At 39.0% G+C, this 24730-nt stretch overlaps 1 protein-coding gene across 6 annotated transcripts in view; it reads left to right on the top strand.

Moving 5' to 3' along the window:
- The window catches only part of FIG4 (FIG4 phosphoinositide 5-phosphatase), a 136200-nt gene that overhangs the window by 73308 nt on the left and 38162 nt on the right, over positions 1-24730 (top strand). For all 6 annotated transcript variants that reach the window (XR_004352537.1, XM_032651275.1, XM_032651274.1 and 3 more), the window contains exons 16-22: positions 6690-6828; positions 13687-13745; positions 16095-16242; positions 18823-18906; positions 20679-20874; positions 21885-21967; positions 24055-24141. Coding sequence is in view for 5 of the 6 variants with exons in the window: in XM_032651275.1 (XP_032507166.1) it covers positions 6690-6828; positions 13687-13745; positions 16095-16242; positions 18823-18906; positions 20679-20874; positions 21885-21967; positions 24055-24141 (796 nt within the window). In the remaining variant the exon portion in view is untranslated. The remainder of the gene's footprint in view (positions 1-6689; positions 6829-13686; positions 13746-16094; positions 16243-18822; positions 18907-20678; positions 20875-21884; positions 21968-24054; positions 24142-24730) is intronic.

Genomic DNA, 24730 nt, shown 5'->3' with positions numbered 1-24730 from the left:
GCTTAGTTGCCCTACAGCACGTGGGATCTTCCCGGACCAGGGCTCGAGCCCATGTCCACTGCATTGGCAGGCAGATTCCTAACCACTGTGCCACCAGGGAAGCCCAAATAATGTGTTTTTCAATAAGATTAGCGCACAGAGAATGAATGTGTAGCTGTGCATGATTAAAAAAGAAAGGAGAACCATTAAAAGACAGAGGATGGTCATGAATAAGTAACATGCACCTGATGGAAAGGTAAAGCAAAATTATGCACAACTGAAAGAGAAACTATTATGGAAGGAATTATTTTATGAATAATGTGGCTAAAACAGACTTCTTTATTTTGAGAAGCATGGTGTCATTGGGGTGTACAATTTAATTTTAAGTTACAATGGATATTATACAATGGTAATATAGTAATAGAACCATTTTCTTTAAAGCACTCGAAATAACTTTGTAAATGTTAATCTCCTCATGTTATGCCTCTTGGATAGGCAGGAAGGTACTTGAAATTAGGTTGTTAGGAATTTTATCCTTGGTTCATATAGACAGATTGATGCTATGTGGGTCACCCACCTGACTCCCTTTCACGCTCATTTTAATAAAACCTGTTCTTGAGGCTTCACATATTACCATCTTCTGGGGTTTGTCTCTAAGAAATGTCCGTTGATTTCTAGTATAACTGGCTACATAAGCAGTTATAGGACGCCAACAAGGAAAGAATAGGTACCTAGGTACTCCCTTTGGATATTAGGAAGAACTTTATAATTATAATTCACTGAAGGACCCTGTCAAGCTCTTTCTAATTTTTTTTTTTACATTTATATTTGAGTTAAGCCTGACTTTTTTTTTTCCCTGAAGCTTGTTGAACTGAAATCCTATTATAAGAAAAAAATAAAAAGATAAGATACCTGCAACGGTTAATAATAGACCAGCTGTATATATATATACACACACACATATATATACATACATACATGCACACAGCTGTAATTTAAATGTGTGAATGTGTGTGTGTGTATCCATGCATGGAGGGGAGCCATGTTCTCCTCAAATAGAGATTTAAAAAAAAAAAAAAAAGCTTGTGGGGTAAAGACTTCAAAGCTCACCATGCATGGAATGCAGTGATTACAGAAAACAGTGTTGAGATGGCATCACCAGCATTATGGTAGTGCCGTGAGGTAGTGGAGCAGTGTCTTTTCCTTTCTGCCCACCCCTGAGAGAGGGACATGCAAAGGAACATCTGAGCACATTTTTGTTTATCAAGAATACTGAGGGCTTCCCTGGTGGCGCAGTGGTTGAGAGTCTGCCTGCCAATGCAGGGGACACGGGTTCGTGCCCCGGTCTGGGAGGATCCCATATGCCTCGGAGTGGCTGGGCCCGTGGGCCATGGCCACTGGGCCTGCGCGTCCGGAGCCTGTGCTCCGCAATGGGAGGGGCCGCGGCGGTGAGAGGCCCGCGTACCGCAAAAAAAAAAGAATACTGAGCTAGCCTTCTAAGGTCATCCTTCTAACAGCAGGTTTAGAGTGAGTAAGCTATATTTGGCTATAGCAGAAAGAAGACATTTGGAAAATGTTATGTTTTAATAACATTTGAAATCACATTAATAAAACTCTGGCTAAAACCCAACTGTCCACCTGTTCTGTAACCAAAGCCGTTAAACGTGGCAAGAGAAAAAGTTGCAGTTATGACCCTCAGTTTAAACTGACTGCAGTTCTCTGAAGGATACTCAAAACAGCCTGACAGTCCTGCTATATTTCCCTAATATGTTCATTCTTTCACTCTCCAGAGTGACCATTCATACCTTGTCCTCTCTCCCTAAACCACTCTCAGCTGGTATCTTTGCTTCATTCTTCATTGAGCAAATGTCATTGGGGGGGGGGGAACTCCTCCTTAGCGCCAAATGCAGAGCCTGTCCTTATCTGCACCCACTGTTTCTACCTTATATCATACAGCTCACTGCCATATATGTCAGTTGCTCCCCACTGCTGCCTCATTTCCATTAGCATAAAAGCACACCTTATGTTCTTTGTTGAATCTTTCCTCCCGTCCTTAATTCCGCACCCACCACTAGCTAAAGTCCTATTTCTCTGCTCTCCGAAAGCAAAACCTCTTGAAAGAGTTATCTGCACGCCTCTTTCCTCTCACATATCCTGTTCTCTCCACCTGCCTCACTGGGCCTCTGCCCTGTCATGCCACCGAACCAGTGCTTGTCAAAATCACCAACAATCCCCCATTGCCAAATCCGGTGATTCCTTTCCTGTCTTCATCTTACTCGGGCTTTCAGCAGCTTGTATCACAGTTGAGCACTCCCTCTTTCTTGAAACTCACCTCTGTGCTGTCTCACTCAGTCTCCCTGGTGACTTCTCCTGCCCTATTTCTAAACCTTCCTCTTCTCTTTCTATACTTTCACCTTTGGGGCATCTTACCCAGCTTTTAAGTACCATGCATTTGACATTCAAATTCATATCTCTTCCCTTGACTCCTCCACTGAACTCCAGACTTATTTATCTACGTGCCTGCCTAGCAGGCATTTCCTCCAGAATATTGTGGCAGTTTTCTATAGGTGCTGTAACAAATTATCACAGACTTGGTGGCTTAAAACAACACCTGTTTGTGATCTCACGGTGCTTGTGGGTCAGAAGTCTGGGCACAGCATTACTCAGCTGTGTTCTCTGCTTAGGGTCTCACCCGGCTGAAGTCAAAATGAAAGCAGTGAAGTCAGATGAAATCAAAATCAAGTGAGAATGTGGATGCTGATCCGGAGGCCTCCAGGCTCCTTCAGGTTGTTGGCAGAATCCCAGGCGGTTCTAGGGCAGATGTCCCTGTGGCTGGGGCTCATTCTTGGTTTCGAAAGGCTCCTTGGCTTGTGGCCCACTCCATCTTCAAAGCCAGCAACAGTGCATAAACCCTTGTGCTTCGAATCTCTCTGCCTTCCTCCTCTGCCTTTCAAGGATTCCTGTGATTACAGTGGGCCCACCCGGATAAGACAAGATAATTTCCCTATCTTGAAGTCAGTGATTAGTAATTTCACTTACATCTGCAAAGTCCCTTTTGCCATGTAATGTAAAATATTCATGGGAAACTAGGGAGGAAAGGTCATGGGGCCAAGTTTCTTCCTACCACAGATAATCTAAGAAGAATCTCAAACTGATCATTTCTGAGACAGGAGCTCTTGACTCTGCCCCAGACCTGTTTCTCTACTTGTTTCGTTTTTTGTTTCATTTTCCACCTCAGCTCCTGCTGTTCAGTTCAGAATCCTAGGAATCATCCTTGATTTCTTTATTCTTTCTCCTTATCCTCCCCCATCTCATCTCTCAGCAGATCTTTTTGGCTCTAGCTCCAAAATATATCCCAGACCCTTCTGCTGTGTTTCATCCTTACTCCTGCCGGGCTGGTGTGGACAGCTGTTGGCTTTCATCTGAACACCTGCAGTGGCTCCTGATTCCTCCCTCTGCCTCCTTCTTCTCCTCTTGCCCTTCACAGCAGCCAGAGTGATCTTTTCAAGACTTAGATCTTATCACTCCCCTCTCAGAAAACCCTTACATGGCTTCTGATTGCATTTAAAAGTCACGCTCTTTACCGTGACCTACTAGGCTTTGTGTGCTCTGCCTCGGCTGTCCCTAGTCCTGCTCTTTCCTTTGCTCCCTGCCCTCCAGCCCCCTGGCCTTCGTGCTGTTCCTGGAGCTGCCCAGCCTCTACCCACTTCCCTGACCACCCGACCTGAGTGTCCCTCTCCTTTCTCATCACTCTCTCGTCACTCTTTTATTTTTTTCATAGAACTTACATCCTCTGGAAGTACCTTGTACATTATTTACTTGTATATTATTTTTGTTTCCCACTGTGGAACATAAGCCCTACGAGAGCCAGAAATCAGCCTTGTATAGACTGTATCCCTAGTGTGGGACATAGTAGTAGGCTCTTGGATAAATGAATGAATGGTGTATTTTTTTAATTATGAAAGTAATATATGTTAATTATAATTATAGAAGAACTCACAAATCATGTAATCCTCACCTTTCAGAGATAGCAACTTGTTCATATTTAGCAGAACGTGATCCTTCTAGGTTTACTATACAGGTACTGTATATCTGTTTTTGCCCTTTTAGATAACGTGAGTAATCTTTATGACCCTAAATATTCTCTTACAACATGATTTTTGGTAGCTTTGTAGCAGTCTATTCTTTAGAAGCACCATAGGGAGATTATTTGTTTTCATTGTGCATTTTGGTTCTTTTTAAACAAACATCTCTGAACATATACCTTTTTTGCATATTTTTTATCTTATGAAAATTTCAGAAGCATATTTATTAGTTCAGAGTATAGATATTTTCAGGACCTTTTAAAAATATATATATTGCCAAATAGCCTTACCAAAGGATATAGCAGTCAAGCCCCCCTCAGCAGAGTATGGGAGAGCTCATTTTGAAAAGTATTTGCCAACTTAAAAGGTAGAAGATGGTATATTGTTTTCAGTTTGCATTTGTTTAATAATTAGTACAGTTGAGTTTATGTATTTTCATTGTCTACTTGTTTCTTTTAAAAATTGCATGTTTTTCTTTTTCTGTGAGGGTGTTGATCTTTGTTCTTCTTACATTTAATTGGTATTTATTTCAACGTACAGTGTGAGGTAGGGATCTAACGTCACTGTCCACTCCCCCACAATGGTCAAACAGCACTGTTTATTGAATAGTGTCCCTTTCCATTACTGATTTCAGAGACCACATTATCACGAACTTAATTTAATATTAGGTCAACAAACATTCTAGTTTCCAAGTTAAAATTTTTGGCTAATTAAAAAGAATTGTTACAGTCAAGCCTGACCTATTTAAATACAGTGCATAATAAAACTGGTTAGTGTTTAACCTGTTTGGATGGAGTTTGAAAGGTGCATATTCTTTTTTCCTTTAGAGCATGATTGATTACAAAAGTAGATAGTCATTTTGCCCTCTTGTTATCTGCAACTGCAGAGAACCTACCTGTTTTAAGCTTTTGTCTGTGTCCAAAGTACTGCTGTCTTCCAGAAGGTGATAGCCTTATCTGCCGTCAAAAGTAGCCAGGAAGATTCTCAGGCTCATTAGGGCTGGCCTTAGATTCCAAGCTTAGTATGTGACCATAAATACTATGGATATATTTTAAGTTATAATAACAGCAGGACATTCAAGAAGTCTCCATTATGATCCTTGGAAGGAATATCCTTTATTTGGTTATGTTTTTCAATCTTACATTTTATCATACTTGCTAAAAATTAAAGGAAGCTACTAGTAAGCTTAATAAAAAAGAAACTCCTTGAAAACATGGCTGAAAAATGGAAAGCTTCTTTAGATAGTATTAAGATATTTTGGGGTACTGCATAGTATGAATTATTGTGCCATTAAGGCCATTCAAGAAGCATAAAAAATATAATTACTATAAAAGCAGTATGTTTACTTTCGTATTGTGTTAAGAGGGTGAAAATTGGGGCGGTAATGCCTGTATCATTTAGTACTTTGATGTTTTCTCTCAACAAATGGAAAAAAGGCTCCAAATATATTGATCATATAAACACATCCCTTTTATATATTACTTTTAGCCTAAAAGGTAAGTGCTGTTTTAATGGAATGCTTCCTGTCAAAATATATAACTGGAATACATGTTTGTTGTACCATATTTCATTTATGCTTCTGCCAAAATGACCGGATAGCCCAATGAGAACAATGTTGCTAATTTCAGATTTTTCTGTGTTTCACTATAGCTGTTGGAAGGAAATTGATTTTATGATAATGTTATCCTGTTTCAAAAGCAGTCATTTCTGTTGTGCTGTCTTTTTGGTTCTGTGCTCATTTTCAGAAAGAGGTTATTATTTATATTGTGGAAGCCTGCCCCAGACTTGAATATACAAGGGATCGGAGATGAGAATGGAAAGAAGGAAATGAGGGGAAGGAGTGAAGGATGCTAGGGAGGGGACAGTGCAGAATGGGAAGGATGGCTCATGAGGCTGCTTCAGTGCTTATCATCATTTTTACCAAAATATAATTGGGAAAAAGAAGAGATACAGCATATATATATGTAGTCAGTTTTATTAGTTCATAGTATATTTTGAAAAGGTAATTTTGGAGTGGTTGAATGGTTAGAATGAGGCTGTTTTCCATGTGCTCACTCTGCCTTCATTATCAGACACAGCTGTAGGAGACAGAAAATGTAAACATTGTCTCTGCTAAAGAAATGGAGAATGTCTTTTCATGGATTAAAAGCAGAAACTTGGAAGCTGACTTGTTCAAGGTTGTGCAACAGAATATGGGTAGAAATTGGGTCACTTTATTTGTCTCTGACATCTCTACTTTGCAGTAAAGTGAAGATGTCCTTTGTTTCAGGTAAACTAACATACAGTGGGAATGTTTTCTAAAAATACAATCACTAAGGTACTATGGCAGTTCTTAAAGATTTTTAAGAGTCTCTCAAAATTCAAGAAGCAGTTTATGTTCACTATCCTCTGTGTTATGAGAGGCACAGAGTAAAAAGGAAACATTTTGAAGCAAGATTTTAATTCTCAAAATCTTGGCTGTTTTAGATTTTGTGTATGTGTGTGACTTTTGAAGTATAAATGCTATTATTTTCAGATGTATGTTCTATGAAATCACAGTTGTACCATTATCCTCCTAAGAGAACATTCCCCTGAGTTTTTTATGTCAGTAATGGATTTCCTGAAATACATATTTTTGCTTTTTAGATGCTGATAGACAAGATTCCATTAATCTCTTCCTGGGAGTTTTCCATCCCACTGAAGGGAAACCTCATCTCTGGGAACTCCCGACAGATTTTTATTTGCATCATAAAAATACCATGAGACTTTTACCAACAAGAAGAAGGTATTTTTTTCCCTAGTCTACTGTGTAAACTCAGATTTGATGTTATTATGAATGTGAGATAGTTTTCGTTTTGAGAAATGGTCATATAGGCTAAAGTAGTCAGTCTTGCTACATGTTTGCCATGAGGAATTTAGTATTGTTGATGTCCTGATAGTAGGTTTGGGAAATCATCATTAACAAATGCAGTTGTTTGGCATTTTCCATAAGATATAAAGTTTCAGAACTTAACCATTGAATGTAATTTGAAGCTACACTCAAGCAAACCATTGACATCATTTTTGACTGCTTCCCACAAATGTGGAATGATAAAGAACTCAACATTTCAGGAGTCAGTCTTTGGTTTTTAAGTGTGGTGTCTAAGCAGCCTCACTTCGGAATTCCAACGCTCTTTCCTCCAAGAAGCACAAGGAACTCTTGGTGACACTAGGGAGGACAGGAAACTAGAGCGGTGGCGCTAGTGGCAGATACCACTCCCACCACCCCCACTGCTCAGTCTGAGCTTTCTAGGGTCATTCAGCAGTATCGGTTATTTTGATGACAGTTAAATTGGTAGTAATAGTCCCCAAAGAAATGAACTGTTTCCCTGAGGTGTTTTGACAGGACGCCCTGTAGCCCAGGCCTCAGGGTCAGTTAGAATTGGAGTCTCTGCAGTGGTGTGACCTTGAACTAGTTATTTAATCTCTCTAAGCCTCATTTTCCTCATGTACAAAAAGTAAATGACAGGACACACATCACAAAGTCATTGTGAGGATTTAATAGAGGACTCTTAACATTTTTAATTGAAGAGTCATGTACTAATAATGGGCAGCATTTTTCACATATGAGGTTGGAGCCTGGTGCCTTCCGCTCAAAGGCCTGTGATGTCAGGTTTGCTCCTAACGCTTTCCTCTCACAAGATCGGTGTGATGTAGTCCTTATTTTGTGCAGCGATGCCTCTCAAGCACTACAAGGGTCATTGCCAGTCTGGGCTAATTGTGTGGACAGACCACAAACAACTGGTGAATTAGCAAGTGCTGATGTTACAGTTGTTACCAAATTCTGTGATACTTCAGGAATATTTAAAATATTAAAGAAACGTCAGAGTTTATATGTTTCTCAGCTTTGTACTTTTAAGTACATATATTATTGGAATAGCCAGCTTAATACTTGAGCTTACTTTCCCTATAAATGAAGCAGTTCTGGTTTTTCCACTACACTTAAGATTAATAAATGATTGCTTTGAATTTTTGCTGACAAAAAATCTGGAGCTAATTACATTTATTTGATGAGAGATAAGTGTAAATACCTATATTTAGCTTTGTTAATGCAGCTGACTATGGGTAAATGTGGCTGACTTTCTAAAACTTTATATTAACTTAAAGTATTGAAGCGCTTAAGATACAACTTGGGAACAAACAAAACTCGATTTTCTGTTGCTGAAATTAGCTAGTAAATTACAAGCGTAAGTTAAAACCACTTGCTTACCTTGAGTAACCACTTGCAGTGTTGGCGCTTATTTGTGGGAATAAAAGGAAGCTGTTGTTACATTCCCATTTAAAAAAAAAAGGAAACTGAAGTGCAGAGAGGATGTGTCTTGACTGAGATTATTCAGCTGGTTAGATGGTACAGCAAGAATCAGCTAGAGGTCTCCCACTGAAAATAAACTTATCAAAGTAGATACTATGTCTCTCACAGTTGACTTTGTCTCCTGGTTTGTTTGGTTTTTTTTCTCTAGAATGTCAGAATTCCAAAAATTGGATTTTGGCATCAACAATTGATACTCCTCATCCACAGTACTTATAAAGACTGTCAGATAAATTTCAGTGCTTTATTTTGGACTTTCTAGTGTCACCACCTATACCAGTTATGTTGATGACAGTTAAATCAGTATTATAATTCTCAGAAGGAATGAACAGTTTAGCCAGAGGCGGTAACCAGACAGGAGCATGGACGTCAGGGTAGAGCTGAGTTGGAATTTCTGCAAGTGTGTTACATCTGGAAAACTTGTTTTCTAAACACCTGGAAAACTTGTTTTCCCAACTGTAAAATGGAGATGACCATACACACCTCACAGGTCATTTTGAGGATTAAATGAGAAAATGGGTGGGAAGTACCTAGTACTGGGTCTGACACACAATCAACACAGTCCTGAAGCAGCCAGGCTCTGGAGAGACTGCCTGCAGTTAATACCTGTGTGACCAGAGGCAAGGTCCAGTTCTCAGTTTCCACATCAGTAAAATAGAGATAATGATAGTGTCTGATGTGTAGGTTTTTCTGAGAATCAGATGAGATCATATAAATCCTTAGCACATAGTAAGTCCAACAGGTGTTTGTATTCTTATTATTTTTTAAAGGGATTACATTCCCTAGTTGTAACATTTATTAAAAATCATATAGGATGGCCATAAAATCTAGAAACTTAGATAATATTATTTTATCACTTATTATAACATAATATCAATGAACACTTTATTATGTATTCGCTTGTGTTTCCAAACTTGGTGACCATCATGTATTTTATACTGTGTTTACCAATGATTTATTCTGAAATAACATTTTTATTGAATGATAAGGGAAGGGGGAATAAACCTAGCTCTGCCTAAAGTTTGTCCAAACCAATCCTCTTGAGGTAACTACTTTTGTGGCTCAAAACCCCATGTTTATTGATGTGTTCAAAACCACTGATTGAAGCTTTGTTCTGAAATAGGTTAATATGTCATATATCATCTCAGATGCCATTTACTGAATGAGTGTTGATAATGTCACCAAGATACTTTTAGACTTTAAGCATTAATTATCTCATTGACTCAGAGTTGGGAGGTTTCCTGGCTCTATTCTCTGTCTGATATGTGAGTTCCCTCTGTGTATTCCCAGACTATGCTTGTCTGGCCCTGGTTTGTCAACAGGGGCATGTCTGGTTGAGAGGTAGTTTTCAGACAGTTCACTTACACGATTCTTCCTCATATCATGCCTATATCTGCTTCTCTATAACTTTTCCTAGTAATCTTAGTTCAACCCCTGAGACCTTGAGAACACAGTTTCCTCATCCACTTGATAGTCTTTTAAACAGATGAAGACAAGTTCACACGTTCTCAAAATCTCTTCTTCTCCAGGTTAAATACGGGTCCACTTTCTTAGCTGTTTCTCCTATACTGTAGTTCTAAGTCTGTTTAGCATTCGGAAGGCTCTCTTCTGTATTCCAGCCTATGTCAGTGCTCTTTTTAAACTCTGGTATCCAGACCTGGGTCCAATAGTAGTCAGAGTTTGGTCCAATTTGTGCCAACTGTTATGGGACCATTGGTACCGTTATTCCCCTTGTCCTGGATAATCTATTTTTTAATCATTAAGTGTAAGATTACATTAACTATTTTCAGTAATGCCATTGTAATGTTAATTTCTTGGGCTTCCTATCCATTGGGACTCCCAAGTCTTTTTTTTTTTTTTTTTTAAGAAGATGTTGGGGGTAGGAGTTTATTAATTAATTTATTTTTGCTGTGTTGGGTCTTCGTTTCTGTGTGAGGGCTTTCTCTAGTTGTGGCAAGCGGGGGCCACTCTTCATCACGGTGCGTGGGCCTCTCACTATCGCGGCCTCTCTTGTTGTGGAGCACAGGCTCCAGATGCGCAGGCTCAGTATTTGTGGCTCACGGGCCTAGTTGCTCCGCGGCATGTGGGATCCTCCCAGACCAGGGCTCGAACCCGTGTCCCCTGCATTAGCAGGCAGATTCTCAACCACTGCACCACCAGGGAAGACCCCCAAGTCTTTTTAACATGTCCAAGTGCCAGGCCTTATCTATGCCATCTTGTCATGCTTGTATATGCTTTGCCTCCTTCCAAAAAAGTATGTAAATATATATCCTTTTTATTAACTCTTTCCTCAAGTTTTGTAGCTTCTTCAGAATTAATCAGCTGGCCATCTTGATCCTACAAGTCCTTGATGACATAGGGTAAGTCCTTGAATAGAGTAGGGTAGATGGCAGAGCCCTGTGGGATACCATCGCACAACTCCTTCCACCTTAACATTGTTTTGTGATGTTTGGTTGGAATCATTTAGGCAGCTGTAACTTACTATGCTGTCAACGCTTGACTATCCTGTCATCCTGCTCACATTTCTCTGTATTGTTCACATGTATCAATATCAACTTGGCTTTGCTCAAGTTCATATATATTATTTCAGGGGGCTCCCAAGTTTACTAGGGGAATTAAAGAGTCTTTTAAGATCTTCCTAACCTTTCTATGTGAGCCAGTGGAATTGAACACTCTTAATACTGGGGACTGAAAAAGAGAGAAGAAGCTGACTTACTAGGTATTTATGCAAAGGAGGAAGTGGGACCAACCTGCACTCTCCTGTTCTCTGATACCTGGTCCCAAAGCAGATTTCTGTCCCAGTGCAGGTGCTCTTCCTCAGGGTGAAAGTGCCTGGTGGGTCGGGTGATGAAGGTCCCCCAGTCCTGGGTTCAGTCCTCTTAGATGCCCTCCTCGTCCATCCATCTCAGCCCAGCTTCCCCAGGGCAGGTATTTCTTTGGGCTTCTTTGCTTGAGACCCACGCAGAAGAGTTGGACCTTTATTATTTATTTGTTTGTTTATGCCTCACGGCGCAGTATGTAAGATCTTAGTTCCCTGACCAGGGATTGAACCTGTGCCCCCTGCACTGGAAGCATGGAGTCTTAACCACTGGGCCACCAGGGAAGTCCCACAGTTGGACTTTTAAAAAAGTATTGTTAAGTTGCTTTATCTTGCTTAGGGAGATACAGTTTAGTAATATTAAAAAAAAAATTATGGCCTGGTCTCAAAGCACTAATACTAAAAAAAAGCACTAATTAAGGTGATCCTCTTAATTCTTTTTCTCCACATGGCACATTCTGAGTTAAAACACGTTCTTTATAATGCTTACTTCTTTTTCCTAAGTAAGCTCATCGTGTGCACCATTTTTTAAGAAATTACTTAACGCAAGCAGATACCTTCTCTTGCTCACGTGCGAATTCTCTCTCTCTCTCTCTCTGACACACACACACACACACACATCCATGTCTTTTTCACTCTCCTGATCTGATAGTCTGAATAGCCTGGTGTGGCTTGTTTTTGAGAATATATGTGGATTCATAGAAGCCACTGGTCGTCTTTTTAGGTTACTCACAGTACGTCTCTAGTGAATATTTGTTTCATTATCTCGCCTGCACTGACATCACACTTATCGCTGTACAGTTTTTGGAATCTTTCACCCTCTCACTTTTGAACATCAAGACTGCATTTGCCCATTCCCAATGTCAGTTCTGTTCTTCACTGTTTCTTAAAAGATTATTGATCTCAACTGTCCCAGGACACTTGAGTGCTCTTAGAGAGGTTCTACTGCTTCCTTCCACCTCTTAGGCTGTGCACAGTTCCCTCTTATCTTGTGTATTTCTTTTTCCAGCATGAAACTTACTATGCCTGGTGAAGATGGAAACAGTACTGGAATTAAGTAGCTCTACACTCTCTGTCATTATTTTCAACATGGCATTTCTAACATATAGAGCAGTACTTGATACACAGTAGGTGCTTAATAAATGTTGAAAGACTGAATGAATTCTCTGTAAGCAGCAGACTTATCCCTTTTCTGTTCTTTTCATGCTTTTAAAGCCTTGCTATTCAAAAAGTAGTCTAAGGACCAGCCCCTTTGGCATCACTGGGAGCTTGTCATAAATGCAGAATCTCAGGCCCCACCTACTGAATCAGAATCTCCCTTTTCACAGGATCTCCAAGGGATTTTTGTGTGTACACTGATTTTGAGAAGCACTGCTCTAAAGCATAACTTCAGTCTCAAGGCAAAACTTTAGGAGTCTTTCCTGTTATCATAGTACTACCCACCCTACCCCCACAGTTCACTAGGCTCCCCGGTTCTTTTGTTGGTCATCCTTGGTCATGTATCTGCTTGCCATCTCTAGGAGAGTTCTCTACGTTGCCTGTTTCCTTTAAATACTCCCCATTCATCATAATTGGGGTTATTCAAGGTTGTAATGTCAACATTTTATTTTTAGAAAGCCTTTCATTTATTTTAAATGATCTTTTAGCATTTTTGGCTGTAGGCTCTTTTTTCTGAACCTTTTGAAAATCTGTTGTTTTTTTAAATTTGATATCCCATTTTACATCATTCCCCTTCCTAGCTCTCATTAGCTTTGATATAGCATTTTCCTCATAAATATCCATTTCATCAGAATTTGATTTAGAATTAAATTCAGTGTTCAGAGAAAAGGCAGTTCAGGATTCTTTCAGATTCTCTGAGTTTTCTAGCAGAAATCCAGATGATTGAAATTCCCAGCCTTACTCTGACTGGCCTCTATAATCAAGTAGTGAATGTTTACAGTTAAAGATTAACAGGGGCTATACTATTTTTTAAGGAAATTTGTTCTTTAGGCTTATCCATTTACTTAATGATTTTCCTGAACTGTTTAACCATATACACAGACCCAGACACAGAGAGCAGAGTAGAAAAAGTAATCTAACTCTGAGATAACTACACGCAGGAGAATCCTACTTGTAGGACTTGGGTCACAGCCCCGCTGCTCACCGGGGGGCAGGGTAATAAAGTAGGCACAGTAAACAGCAGCTCATAGAGTCTGGCTTAGTATACCCGAATCATTTTTAGCTAAAAGTAGGTAACATCACAGCACCTTGACTCTCAGACGTGTACATGGCATTTTTGTAGATCTGTGATGTAGTTGAAACAAGAAGGGGTTGGGAAAGGAATGAACATGTTGAAGACCTACTGTGCCAAAAGCTTCACAGCCGTGTTTTTAAAAGCATCTTACTCTAGACCATACACCCTTTTATCCAGTGAATTGTAGAAAATCTGCATTTACATTTGAGCCGTTTTATCTCTTTTTTTTTTTTTTTTTTAATAGTTATACTTACTGGTGGACACCAGAGGTAATAAAACATTTACCACTGCCTTATGATGAAGGTAGGTATACTGTTTCTCTTTTAGTTTTTATACTAATATACTTTGGAATTATTCTTAAATGAGCTGGATGCATTCAATTCTTTGTGTATAATATTTTATTAGAAAGAAATGAATGACTACTCACTGTTATGTTGCTATTACAATAGATAGGAGATTGTAACATCTTAGCTTTTTTAAAAAAAAATTTTATTGGAGTATAGTTGATTTATAATGTGTTAGTTTCAGGTGTACAGCAAGTTAATCAGTTAAATATACATCCGCTCTTTTTTTTTTTAAGATTCTTTCCCCATATAGGCCATTACAGAGAATTGAGTAGAGTTCCCTGTGCTGTACAGCAGTTATCTATTTTATATATAGTAGTGTGTATATGTCAGTCCTAATCTCCCAATTTATCCCTCCCCCACTACTCCCCTGGTAACCATAAGTTTGTTTTCTACATCTGTGACTCTACTTCTGTTTTGTAAATAAGGTTCATGTGTAGTGAGTGACTCTACTTCTGTTTTGTAAATAAGTTCATGTGTACCTTTTTTTTTAATTCCACATATAAGTGATATCATATGATATTTGTCTTTCTGTGTCTGACTTACTTCATTCAGTATGACAGTCTCTAGGTCCATCCATGCTGCTGCAAATGGCATTTGTTCTTTTTTATGGCTGAGTAATATTCCATTGTATCTATGTACCCCATCTTCTTTATCCATTCCTCTGTTGATGGACATTTAGGTTGCTTCCATGTCCTGGCTATTGTAAATAGTGCTGCAGTGAACATTGGGGTACAACATCTTAGCTTTTTTTTTTTTTTTTTCCCATCAGAGGCATAGCATTTTACTTTCAATCAGGATTCAAAGCTAGTACAGAAACATTTATACCAAAAGATAAATTTGTTCAAAAGGTAGAAATTTAATATAAAGATCATTTTGGAGGTTGTATACCTGACAGAGGAGCCACCAACTGCATCTGGAGTTCCTTACACGCGCTCTGTGTACCATCCATCACTGTCACGCTCTGAGGAGCTCCTAATCTGCCTCCTAAAACCTTCCTCCAGCCTCACAGAGGAGAGGAGTGAACTCCTCAGAGGGAACGCACTCAAGATTTTAACTCCGGGCCACAGAATTTCCTCTGATCTTTCAGGAGGAAAACAGTAAATAGAATTAATTAATGAATTAATTAAAATTTTGAATTGCCTCCCCAAATTGCAAGCATTTATAGTTGGGAAGTTCTAATTTTTTTTTTTACATCTTTATTGGAGTATAATTGCTTTACAATGGTGTGTTAGTTTCTGTTTTATAACAAAGTGAATCAGTTTTTAAGGGCAGAGATTGTGTTATACTTTTATCTAAGTAGCCTGATACGTTATATTGTATCTTACAGTTATTAGGTATGTCCCTCAAATGTTTAGTGTATATAATAGTTCATCATTTAAAATTAGTACTTGATGTATGTCTGGATATTTGGGGGGAATGGGGAGGAAGTGAAGACCCATTCACAAGGAGAAATAAAAACTTTTCCTATATCTAAGCAGTGAAAAAAAGTACAGATGTGTGTATAAAAGTACGTTTTAGTCACTGAAGTTTAAATTGTCTATTAATTTGTCAGAAAGGCAGGAAAATTTTTATATTAAAAGAATATAATTTGTTCCCAAATTAAATAATTGACCAGTTTGTAATAGAGTTTATTCTTGATTCTGTTACTGATTCCCCTGACCACGGGCAAGCCAGTTTTCCCAGTTGTGAAAGGATATTAAGATCTATTGCCAATCTGGAACATTCCAGTTGAGGACTCCATCTAGTCATGGTTGACCATCCCAACTTTGGGTGGTGAAGGCCATAAAGTAGAAAAGGTTGCAAATGACTTTCGGTTCTTAATAAATTATTAATTAACTTCTAAAAAGTATTTGTTACCTTGAAATTCTGGGTAAAATCATAACTCATATTGCTAAGATTTGGTTGTTCTGGGAAAAAGGATAGGACTTCAACAGCCTAATATTGCCCGTAAATAGGATTTGAAATATAAAGGAAAATTTAGTGAAATTGCATAATTTTTATCTAGAAGGCAGAGGGTATTTATTTAAGAGCAAAAAGGAATTTAAAGAACTGAATAATTTTATTTCTAAAATAATTCCCCACTCCTACCCCCCTTCCAGAGGTCCCCACCTCCTTAGAGTTTGTCACGCTCAGCTTTGCAGTATATATTCTGTGCACATATCTTGTTCCTCTTCCAAGCGTGAGAGTGCCAGAGGCAGGAGCTGAACTTGTTCAATGCGCTCTCTGTGAACACAGTTGATATTACAGAAATATTTGAGAGATGTAATCTAAAGGCTTTAAGAGTAACAGGCAGTATCTCTCTTAGTTATCTGTGCTGCGAACTTAAAGAAGTTGATAGTGAAGAAGTTTCACAAATACGAAGAGGAGATTGACATCCACAACGAATTTTTTCGACCATACGAGCTGAGTAGCTTTGATGACACCTTTTGCTTGGCTATGACGAGTTCAGCGCGGTATGTTGTGAGTTCTCTGAAACTGGAAGAATTGGGGAGCTATAGTTTTCCTAGTTTGTACAGCTATATCTTACTTTACTCGGAATCTGTTCTGTAAGCCTGCTAGCAGGTGGTTGTCCAGCCTCTGAATTCCTCCTGCGATTGGGAGCCCGCTACTCAGGAGGCTGTCCTTCTACAGTTAGACAACTGGAGTTAAATTTTTCTCTTAGATAAGCTGAAATCTGCCTCCCTTCGGCCCTGATTTTTCATTTGGAATAAACTCAGCTTCTTAAGTTGAACTTAGAAATTGAGAACCAGCATAAATTAGTGGACAAAAAGCATAGTCTTCGGTATTAGAAAGGCCGGAATGTGAATCTTAGACCAGCCATTGCCTACCTGTGTGACCTAGAGAAAATTACCCAACTTATGTGAGTCTGTTTCTTCATTTCATATAGAGAGGGGTGTGTATCACACAGACACACATGCACCAAGTGCCTAACGTAGTACCTGGCACAGGTGGGTTACTAATAAATGGGGACTCTTATTATATTACTGTTTTTATTAGGCACAGGACAAGTCTAGTTCCTCTTCTGTGTGATAGCCCTCTAGATATTTGAGAAAGCAATATTAATTTTTTTCAGGGTAAATATCCTTCTTTCTTTCATAACTCATATGACATTGTTTGTAGACATCTCTCCACCTTTGAACATACTTCATTTTTCTGTCTCTTTTCGAGTTTGGCGGAGCCTTTTAGGAAGATGATGGTACTAGATTAAGAAAATTAGGCAAAGAAAATCAGTTTTTGATCATTATGTTTTATACTAAAGTTTACATTTTTGTATTTACATTTTGTATTTTTCATTTACTTCAAATGTGATATATGTATGCCTAAACATAACATGGTACATGTAGAAACATATTCCATGGTTTGTTTCCTAGAAATCACTCTACATTTTGCTTCAGTTTCAGATAGAAAGTTTGGAATTTTCACTTGCTTCATTTTCAGTTACCTTGTTAAAGTTTAGCAGTTGTAACTGTAAGGTTATTGTCATTTTCCAGAATTTTTCAACTCAGCAAAAGGTGAATGATATTACTTATATGTGTATGTACAGATATACAGTCGATTTTATTTATTGGCAGCATTTAATGCTCTGTAAATTTCCTACAGATACTGAGTTAGAGAACACTGAACCACTGCTCTTAGGAGAAATACAGGGTTAGTTTCCTGAAAACATCTGGTCATAACATTTTCCTCAGCCAATCAATACGTAATCTTATTTTGTATGCTTCTGTTAAAGATACCTTGTGTAATATATATTGTCAATTCATTAACATTGATCTCACAGCCAACAGCACTATAACTCATGCCTGAATGAAGCTTCTCTAACTCGTGTATTTTCTCTATAACATACAACTTTCTTCTGCTTAGAAACACCAGGCAACTTCCGCACTATGCGTGGGGGCCATTTTAGACAGTGAAATCTCCAAAAAGCACAAAAATGTGAAAAACATGGCACTAAATAGACTGTGAAAAGGACACTTGTTTTCAGTATGAGAGCTAAAGCAAGAAGGCAGAGTGTCACCTTGTTCTCCCTCGGTTGGGAATGTGAGCGTTGGGTTACTCTAATTTTTCACCGCGCTGCACATGCGCTTGTCTGCGAGTGATCACAAAAGCTCTGAGTGTTGCCTTTGGGGTTACAAATAAATTTTAGTGAGTAAGCAGATTCTCAAATATGGCATCCACAAATAATGAAGAGGGACTGTGTATGTTCAAAAAGAAAGAAAGAAAAATTAAACCACTTGCATTTTGAAAACAACATTTTCAAACTGTTAAGTAGGCATTTTGAGTCAGATTCAATATTACTTTCTTTTCCTTCAAAAAATGTAATATTGAATCACACACTTGGAGAAGTATCCTTGCCAGAAGTTATGAGTCTTATCTGCATAAATCATGCAACTGTTGCCTTTTTGGCATCTGTTAAAGGGCTTCAGCAGTAATAGTAAAGTAGGCCCTGTATCGTGAGGAAGTAGCTTCAGCTTATCTCAGTAAGTGGTAAATTAACAGTTTCTATTTAAAGTGTTCCAACAGTGTTTTAATGAATTAACCCCAGCCTAATGAGGTAGGTGTTGATACTTCAATTCATACCACTGCGTTTTTGATCATTATGTCCGCCTCCTTAGGTGGTATTGTGTAATAAAAACATTGTCCATAAAACTGAGCAGCTAAGTGTCTTGCCATTGGTTTTATGAGTTTAATTTTACCCGAAAACGAATTCGTGATATACAACCAGAGGGTATGCATCTTAGCAGTAATTCAGATACCAACTCTCCTCCAGTAAACAAAATCTTAAATTCAAAACTATTGGATCTCTTAATCAGAGAAAATTCACAGTGAGGACTGCTAACATTGAAGTTACTGAGTACCATTAGTTCATGGGGTTTTACGGCCCAGATTACCTAAACTCCCCTGATTATTTGGCTTAGAATATATATACCTCCTAGGGCTAAGAAGGAATCGTGTAAGAATGTGAATTGAGATAGAAGTGGACAGTCCTCTGGACGGACAGTGATTCACATGGAATTTTCTTCCCCTTTCTTCAGTGACTTCATGCCTAAGACTTTTGGCATTGATCCAAGCCCGTTTACAGTGCGTAAGCCAGATGAAACCGGAAAATCAGTATTGGGGTAAGATTTGCATATAGAATGAAATTTTAAAGATTCATGGAAAATAATATAGCGCTTACAATATAATTTCCACCAAAAACTAATAACTTCAAGTCACATAGTTTGGAGCAGTCCATTCACTGCATCTATACAGGTAGCTTTTTTATAGCACTGGGATCATTAAAAAGTGTTAGACACTGAAAGTGTAATTCACGGGAATTCCAGCAACACGATGCATTTTACTATTTTAAATCAGGAGTTTCCCAGATGGTATAAAGGCAGGTAGCAGATATTATGTATGTCCTTTAATAACTCAGCATCCTCTTTCCCACAACATAAAATGCTTAGGTAAGAATTTATATTAGTTGTATTTATTTTCGTTGGCATCCTGAGGCAACATTAAAGCAAATGCTCAGAGAACTTAACAGATTTTCTGTGTATTACTGTGACATTGTTCTGGGGATGACTGTTATTATATGCAATAATATGAGGAAGAGAACAAACCATGTTTACAGTCTTTATGCTTTGAGACTGGAATGAAATGTGTTCTAGCGTAAGAATCTCTGTTACTGCCACTGACCTGAATAATCCCAGTGATAAGATTTCTCCTAGGCCCTGGCCAGAAACCCTGGCCAGCCTGTAGATTCTGAGTCCTAATTGTATTTGGGAGTGTGTACGGGGGCCTAATTGGATTCTAGCTACATGTGATTTATACAATGAGATATATATTACTGTTTTCCAGATACACCATTTATGTGGCTTAAATATGTGGCCTTAAATAGCTGCATGTTAAGCCCTGGACCAGATGCGAAGAGGAATTTATAAGAAGGTTAACATCCTCAGGACATTTAGAATTTAAGGAGTTCCTGGGACAAATACGTAAAGGATCAGCTCTATTAGTGTATAGTACTGAAATGTATCAACTTTAATTTTTAGTTGCAGAAAGTTAGAAATGAATTTATTTTCTGTAGTATCTAACCCGTGGTTAGATAGTATTGCATGTTTCTTTCCTAAAAATGCAGAATATTATGGTATTTTAAGTCCCTTGCAGAAAATTTTTTAAAGTAAGAGTGAAATATTAAATATATTAAATATTTTTCATAAACGCCAAAAATATTACCATAAAATGTTTTCTGAATTAAAACAATATTCTTACTACTCTCAAATTTGGCACTAAAATAGAAGTAAATAAGTGTGGGCTTTTTCTATGTTTTTCCCCCCATCTACTCCCTATTATTAGAAGGAATGTTCAGAAAATATAGTTATTTAGTAATAAAACAATTTAAAATGTTAGTTTATGTTCATCAGTTGCTCATTACTTTGGTACAAGTAATCAGATGCCACTGTGATTGCTAAAAATTCATAGGAGGGACAGAAATATACATGGATTTGGCTATCGACCCTTTCTTGAAGCTTCTGCAAATTATAGGTAATTTTACTAATATCTCAAACATAATAGTCTTCTATTACAGTATTATAAATTTTGAAAATACTGATTTCACTTACCAAAGGAAGACACAGTAGCCAAGCGGTGAAAAGACTTTTCTGCACACTACGAGCACATACTTGTTTATTTTCTGAATTTATAACAAAGCTTAAATTCATATAAGGTCAGCACGTACATGATAAAATATTAAACTTTTCCCTTTAGCACAACTTGAATCCAGAAGCTGGCTTCTCACGGTCATTTTCTTATGCTCCACCAGGACTAAGGCTTTGGGACACAGCGATACACAGTAAGCGTTGAGGGTTCGGTTTACAGATGGTTCACATCCGTATTCATCTTTTTAAAGAAACAAGAGCAACAGAGAAGAAGCTGTGTTACAGCGGAAGACGGCCGCCAGTGCCCCACCGCCGCCCAGCGAGGAGGCCGTGTCCAGCAGCTCTGAGGACGACTCCGGGACCGACCGGGAGGAGGAGGGCTCCGTGTCCCAGCGCTCCACGCCCGTGAAGATGACTGACACAGGCGACAGTGCCAAAGTGACAGAGGTCAGGGGCCGAGGAGAGTGTGCAGTCCGGCATGAGGCTCATCTCCAAAATCCCGCTTTCAGTTAAAAGGCTGAGAGCAAGAAAAGGTCACATTACCTCACTCATACCTTTCTAATGCACAGTGTTGCAGGCACTGCAGAGATGAATACATCTGACAAAGACATTACTGAAAATGCTTTCTGAAACTGGCGTTTTTGCTTCCATGTGTAACAGTAAATTTCTTGTCACTTCAGAATTCTTAAAAGAATCCTGTCCCTCTCTGAGCAGCCCATCCACTTATTACTTTGGTACAGTAGCCCATCCGTTTATTCCCTTGCTCAGCACATTGTTGGAATGCAGGGTTTGGATCTAGGCCTCACAATCTTTGCATAACCCCAGTGGGAAGTTCATCCTGTTCAATTTGACATTACCAATATATTGAGGGGAAACAAAAGGCAAGTAAACCACAGAAGAACCAAATTTAGCTTTTGGGAAATCTGCTTTCTAGAAATGGCCAAAAGTCATTAAAGCTAGACACGTTGCCATGGGTTGGGGTTGGCAAACTACAACCTATTGGCCAAAACATCCTGCTGCCTGTTTTTGTAAATAAAGTTTTATTTACAACCACCCATGCCTATTTACAGCCATACCTATTTGTTTATATATTGTCTATGGCTGCTCTTGCCCTACAACAGCAACAGAGTTGAGTAGTTATGGCAGAGACAGTATGACCCAAAGAACCTAAAATATTTACTGTCTGGCCCTTTACAGAAAGTGTTTGCCAACTTCTGCACTATACAAAAGCAAATAGTAATTACTTAATAGTTTTTTACCCTAAAATAAACTATTTCCGTGAAAATGAAGTCAGATTTTAAAAAACCATTAACTGAGAAATTTAATGAACCAGGTTGAAGAAACATTGTGATTGCCTTTGTGGGAAAATTCACAGGTTCATTTTCTTCAACTTTGGAAATTATTAATATTCTAGATGTCTAAAACTTCTTCCTGGTTCCCTTTTCTTTTGACCCCAGAATGTTGTCCAGCCCATGAAAGAGGTGTATGGAATCAACCTCTCAGATGGCCTCTCAGAAGAAGATCTCTCCATTTATTTAAGGTAAAGTATTTTCATGAGAGATTAAGGACAAATGCAAATGTAATACAATACCTTATATCTAGTGTAACGTTTAAAAATTGAAAATAGTCAACAATACAGAAGGAAGTGAATTCCACTTGGAATAAAATAGTAGCATTTAGGTCGAATTCTGAAACAATTTATATTTGGAGTTAAAAGGCCTACTTACTGCCTGAGACTCTCAGGGCCCCTCAGTGATAGAAATTTTTGATGCTTACTTGTATTTTCACTGCCCATAAGCTGCAAACTGAAGTTCATAGACATCTCTGCATTCCTGCATTAACAAATCCTCAAGATCAAGTACCTTCTTACAAAATGAACTTGGGATACAGACAGCTGAGGACCTTGTATTCCCTTCAGCTCAGGGTTGGGGTGGAGAGCTGCTGGTGGGAGTGGAGGCTGAGGAGGGAGAAGGAAGCAGTGATGTAGGGGCACCAATTCAGAATGTTATCAACCTTTATTAGGAAGACCTAGCTAAAAGGAGGCGATCTACCAAAAGGTATTCCCTGAAATCACGTATATAATTTTGTGTGTGTGTGTGCGCTTGCAAAGATTCATAGTTATCAGATTCTCAGAAGAACTCCTCACCTAGAAATCCTTAAAACCCTGACGAGACCACTGTAAACGCCCCCTCAACCTAATGTATGCATTAAGAAGACTTACTTATTGCAAGTGAACATGGACCCACTTCATCTGAGTTTGGCTTATGTAAACTGTCATATAAATGAGCACTAACCTCCAGGTCTTTTTTAAGGAGGGTATTTGTTTTGCAGAATCCATTGAGCTGGATATTTTCAGCTCTCTGCTTCAAACTAGTAAGATCTGCTGTAGAATATGTGAAATATAAAAATGTACGGCATTTCTTGACTACAGAAGCACTGGTATGACTGTGCATCACTGTCTTACTGGAAGCCAATTGAGTCGTTCAGAACTCAGCCACACCCTCCTCACTCCTGGATACATAGACATGCAGAGACATTCATACAGCTGTCACACTCCGTAGCTCAACTCTTTAGGAGTTAGTTGAAGTGGGCCTTCATAAGCAACATGATCTGGAAGAATGATTTATCTGGGGTTAGTGACTGAGTAACATGACTTTATTGCAGAGAGCATAAGTGCACATGTCAAGGCTGTTCACTTGCTGAAGATAAAAGTTTGGATAAGAGTAATCTAATTTAAAAGTTTTTCATAGTGCTGTACTGATCGAATAATTGGTAGTTTCTTCAGCACTTTTCCTGACTTTTAAAAAAAGCTCATAAAAACTACAAACTGCATACCTGAGGGGAAGATGGGTGCATGTAGCACAGGCCACACTTCAGATGGGTACACTTGAGAAATATCAGTGGCCCATTGCCAGGCATCCTCTTACCTTGCCGAGCTGGCCTGGGGCGAGTCCCTTTGGCCTTAGCTGCGAGTCTGGATTAGTGTCGTTGGAGGCTTCTCTGAGGGGGATGGCGGGGGGGCAGTGGTGCTCAGCAGGTGGTCTCCTTAGTCCCCTCCAGCTCAGATGAAAGTACTCTTCCAAGCGGCTGGCGTATGTATACCTGGGGATTCCTGTGGTCCTGAGGAAACCAACTCCATGCCCTGGGTGCTTAGCAGCATCCTTGCTCCAGGAGATGGATCCCTAGCCCGATCTGGCGTTTCCTTGTTGTTTGTCTCACTGCAGACATCCCCGTCCCTGCCACTGCCTCACGTTTCCCCATGCTTCCTGCTGCTGTCACCCTTAGATATGCGAGGCCTTACAAGATCATCTCCCTGGCTTCAGGAACATTTTGGCTCAAGTTCTGTATCACGTTTGAGTAAACGGGATGCAACAAAGTACACGTTTTGTTTCATTCCTATGTCCATGGTTACGACTTACATTTTAACCCATTCCTCCTTTACTTCTCATAAACCCATTCTAACATCAGGCAGTCATTTATAAATCGAGTCTTGTGTCACATAGGGTACTCTTGTGTGCTTTTCTGACGTAAGCATATAACTGTCGTTTGAAGGCCCATATCATTTTGTGCGATCTACTGAATTTGTGGCAGGTAGTTCTTTAGCTTTGTATCTGTTATAATTTGTAGATTTGTGCAGCTGGGGCAGAGTCAACATAAACAAGACAAGAGCAGCCAGCAGTTCTGTTCCAGGTGCCCAGATGGAGTTATAAAATTGTAAGTACTAGATTAGACTTGTAAAAAAAAAAAAATCTTTGTATTCATGCCATTCGGGGTGCTTTTTTTTTAAGACTTTATGAGAAAGACATTGTCTTGTCCTCAAATTAGTACAAGCACTAAAGCGTCTCCTCCTGGTGTAATACCGTATCCGAGGAAAACTGGGTAGCTGTGGGGATGGGGAAAAGGTTGGGAGCCTTGCCTTTGGAGGTGGGACTGGAGTTGGTGGGGATTTTCCTCCAGAAACTCTGCTCTCCAGTGGATAGCAGTGGGATGAAAAAACAGCTCTGACCCTGGAGATAGGCTCCTCAAATTCAGTGCAAGACCCTTGAGGGCAGGAGTGGTTTGTCTTTTCTAGCTCTATATCTTCATCAGTTCTGTTAACTTGCTGTTTAGTGAATAATTTGGAGTTTAGTAAATTCTTAAATAAATAGAACTAGGTTCATATCCTGACTTAACACTCTGCCACTTTTTTTTTTTTACCTTGAGCAAGTAACTTAAGTCCTGTGGGGCTCAGTTTCTTTATCTGCAAAATGGGTTAATGGTAGCACCTGCTTCATAGGAGGATGGTGAGGCTGAAATGAAATCA

This window comes from Phocoena sinus, chromosome 12 (genome assembly GCF_008692025.1).
Source record: "Phocoena sinus isolate mPhoSin1 chromosome 12, mPhoSin1.pri, whole genome shotgun sequence".
In the NCBI taxonomy this organism is placed as follows: Eukaryota; Metazoa; Chordata; class Mammalia; order Artiodactyla; family Phocoenidae; genus Phocoena; species Phocoena sinus.
Note: the sequence above shows the minus strand (reverse complement) of the source record. Positions and strands in the feature narration are given on the sequence as shown.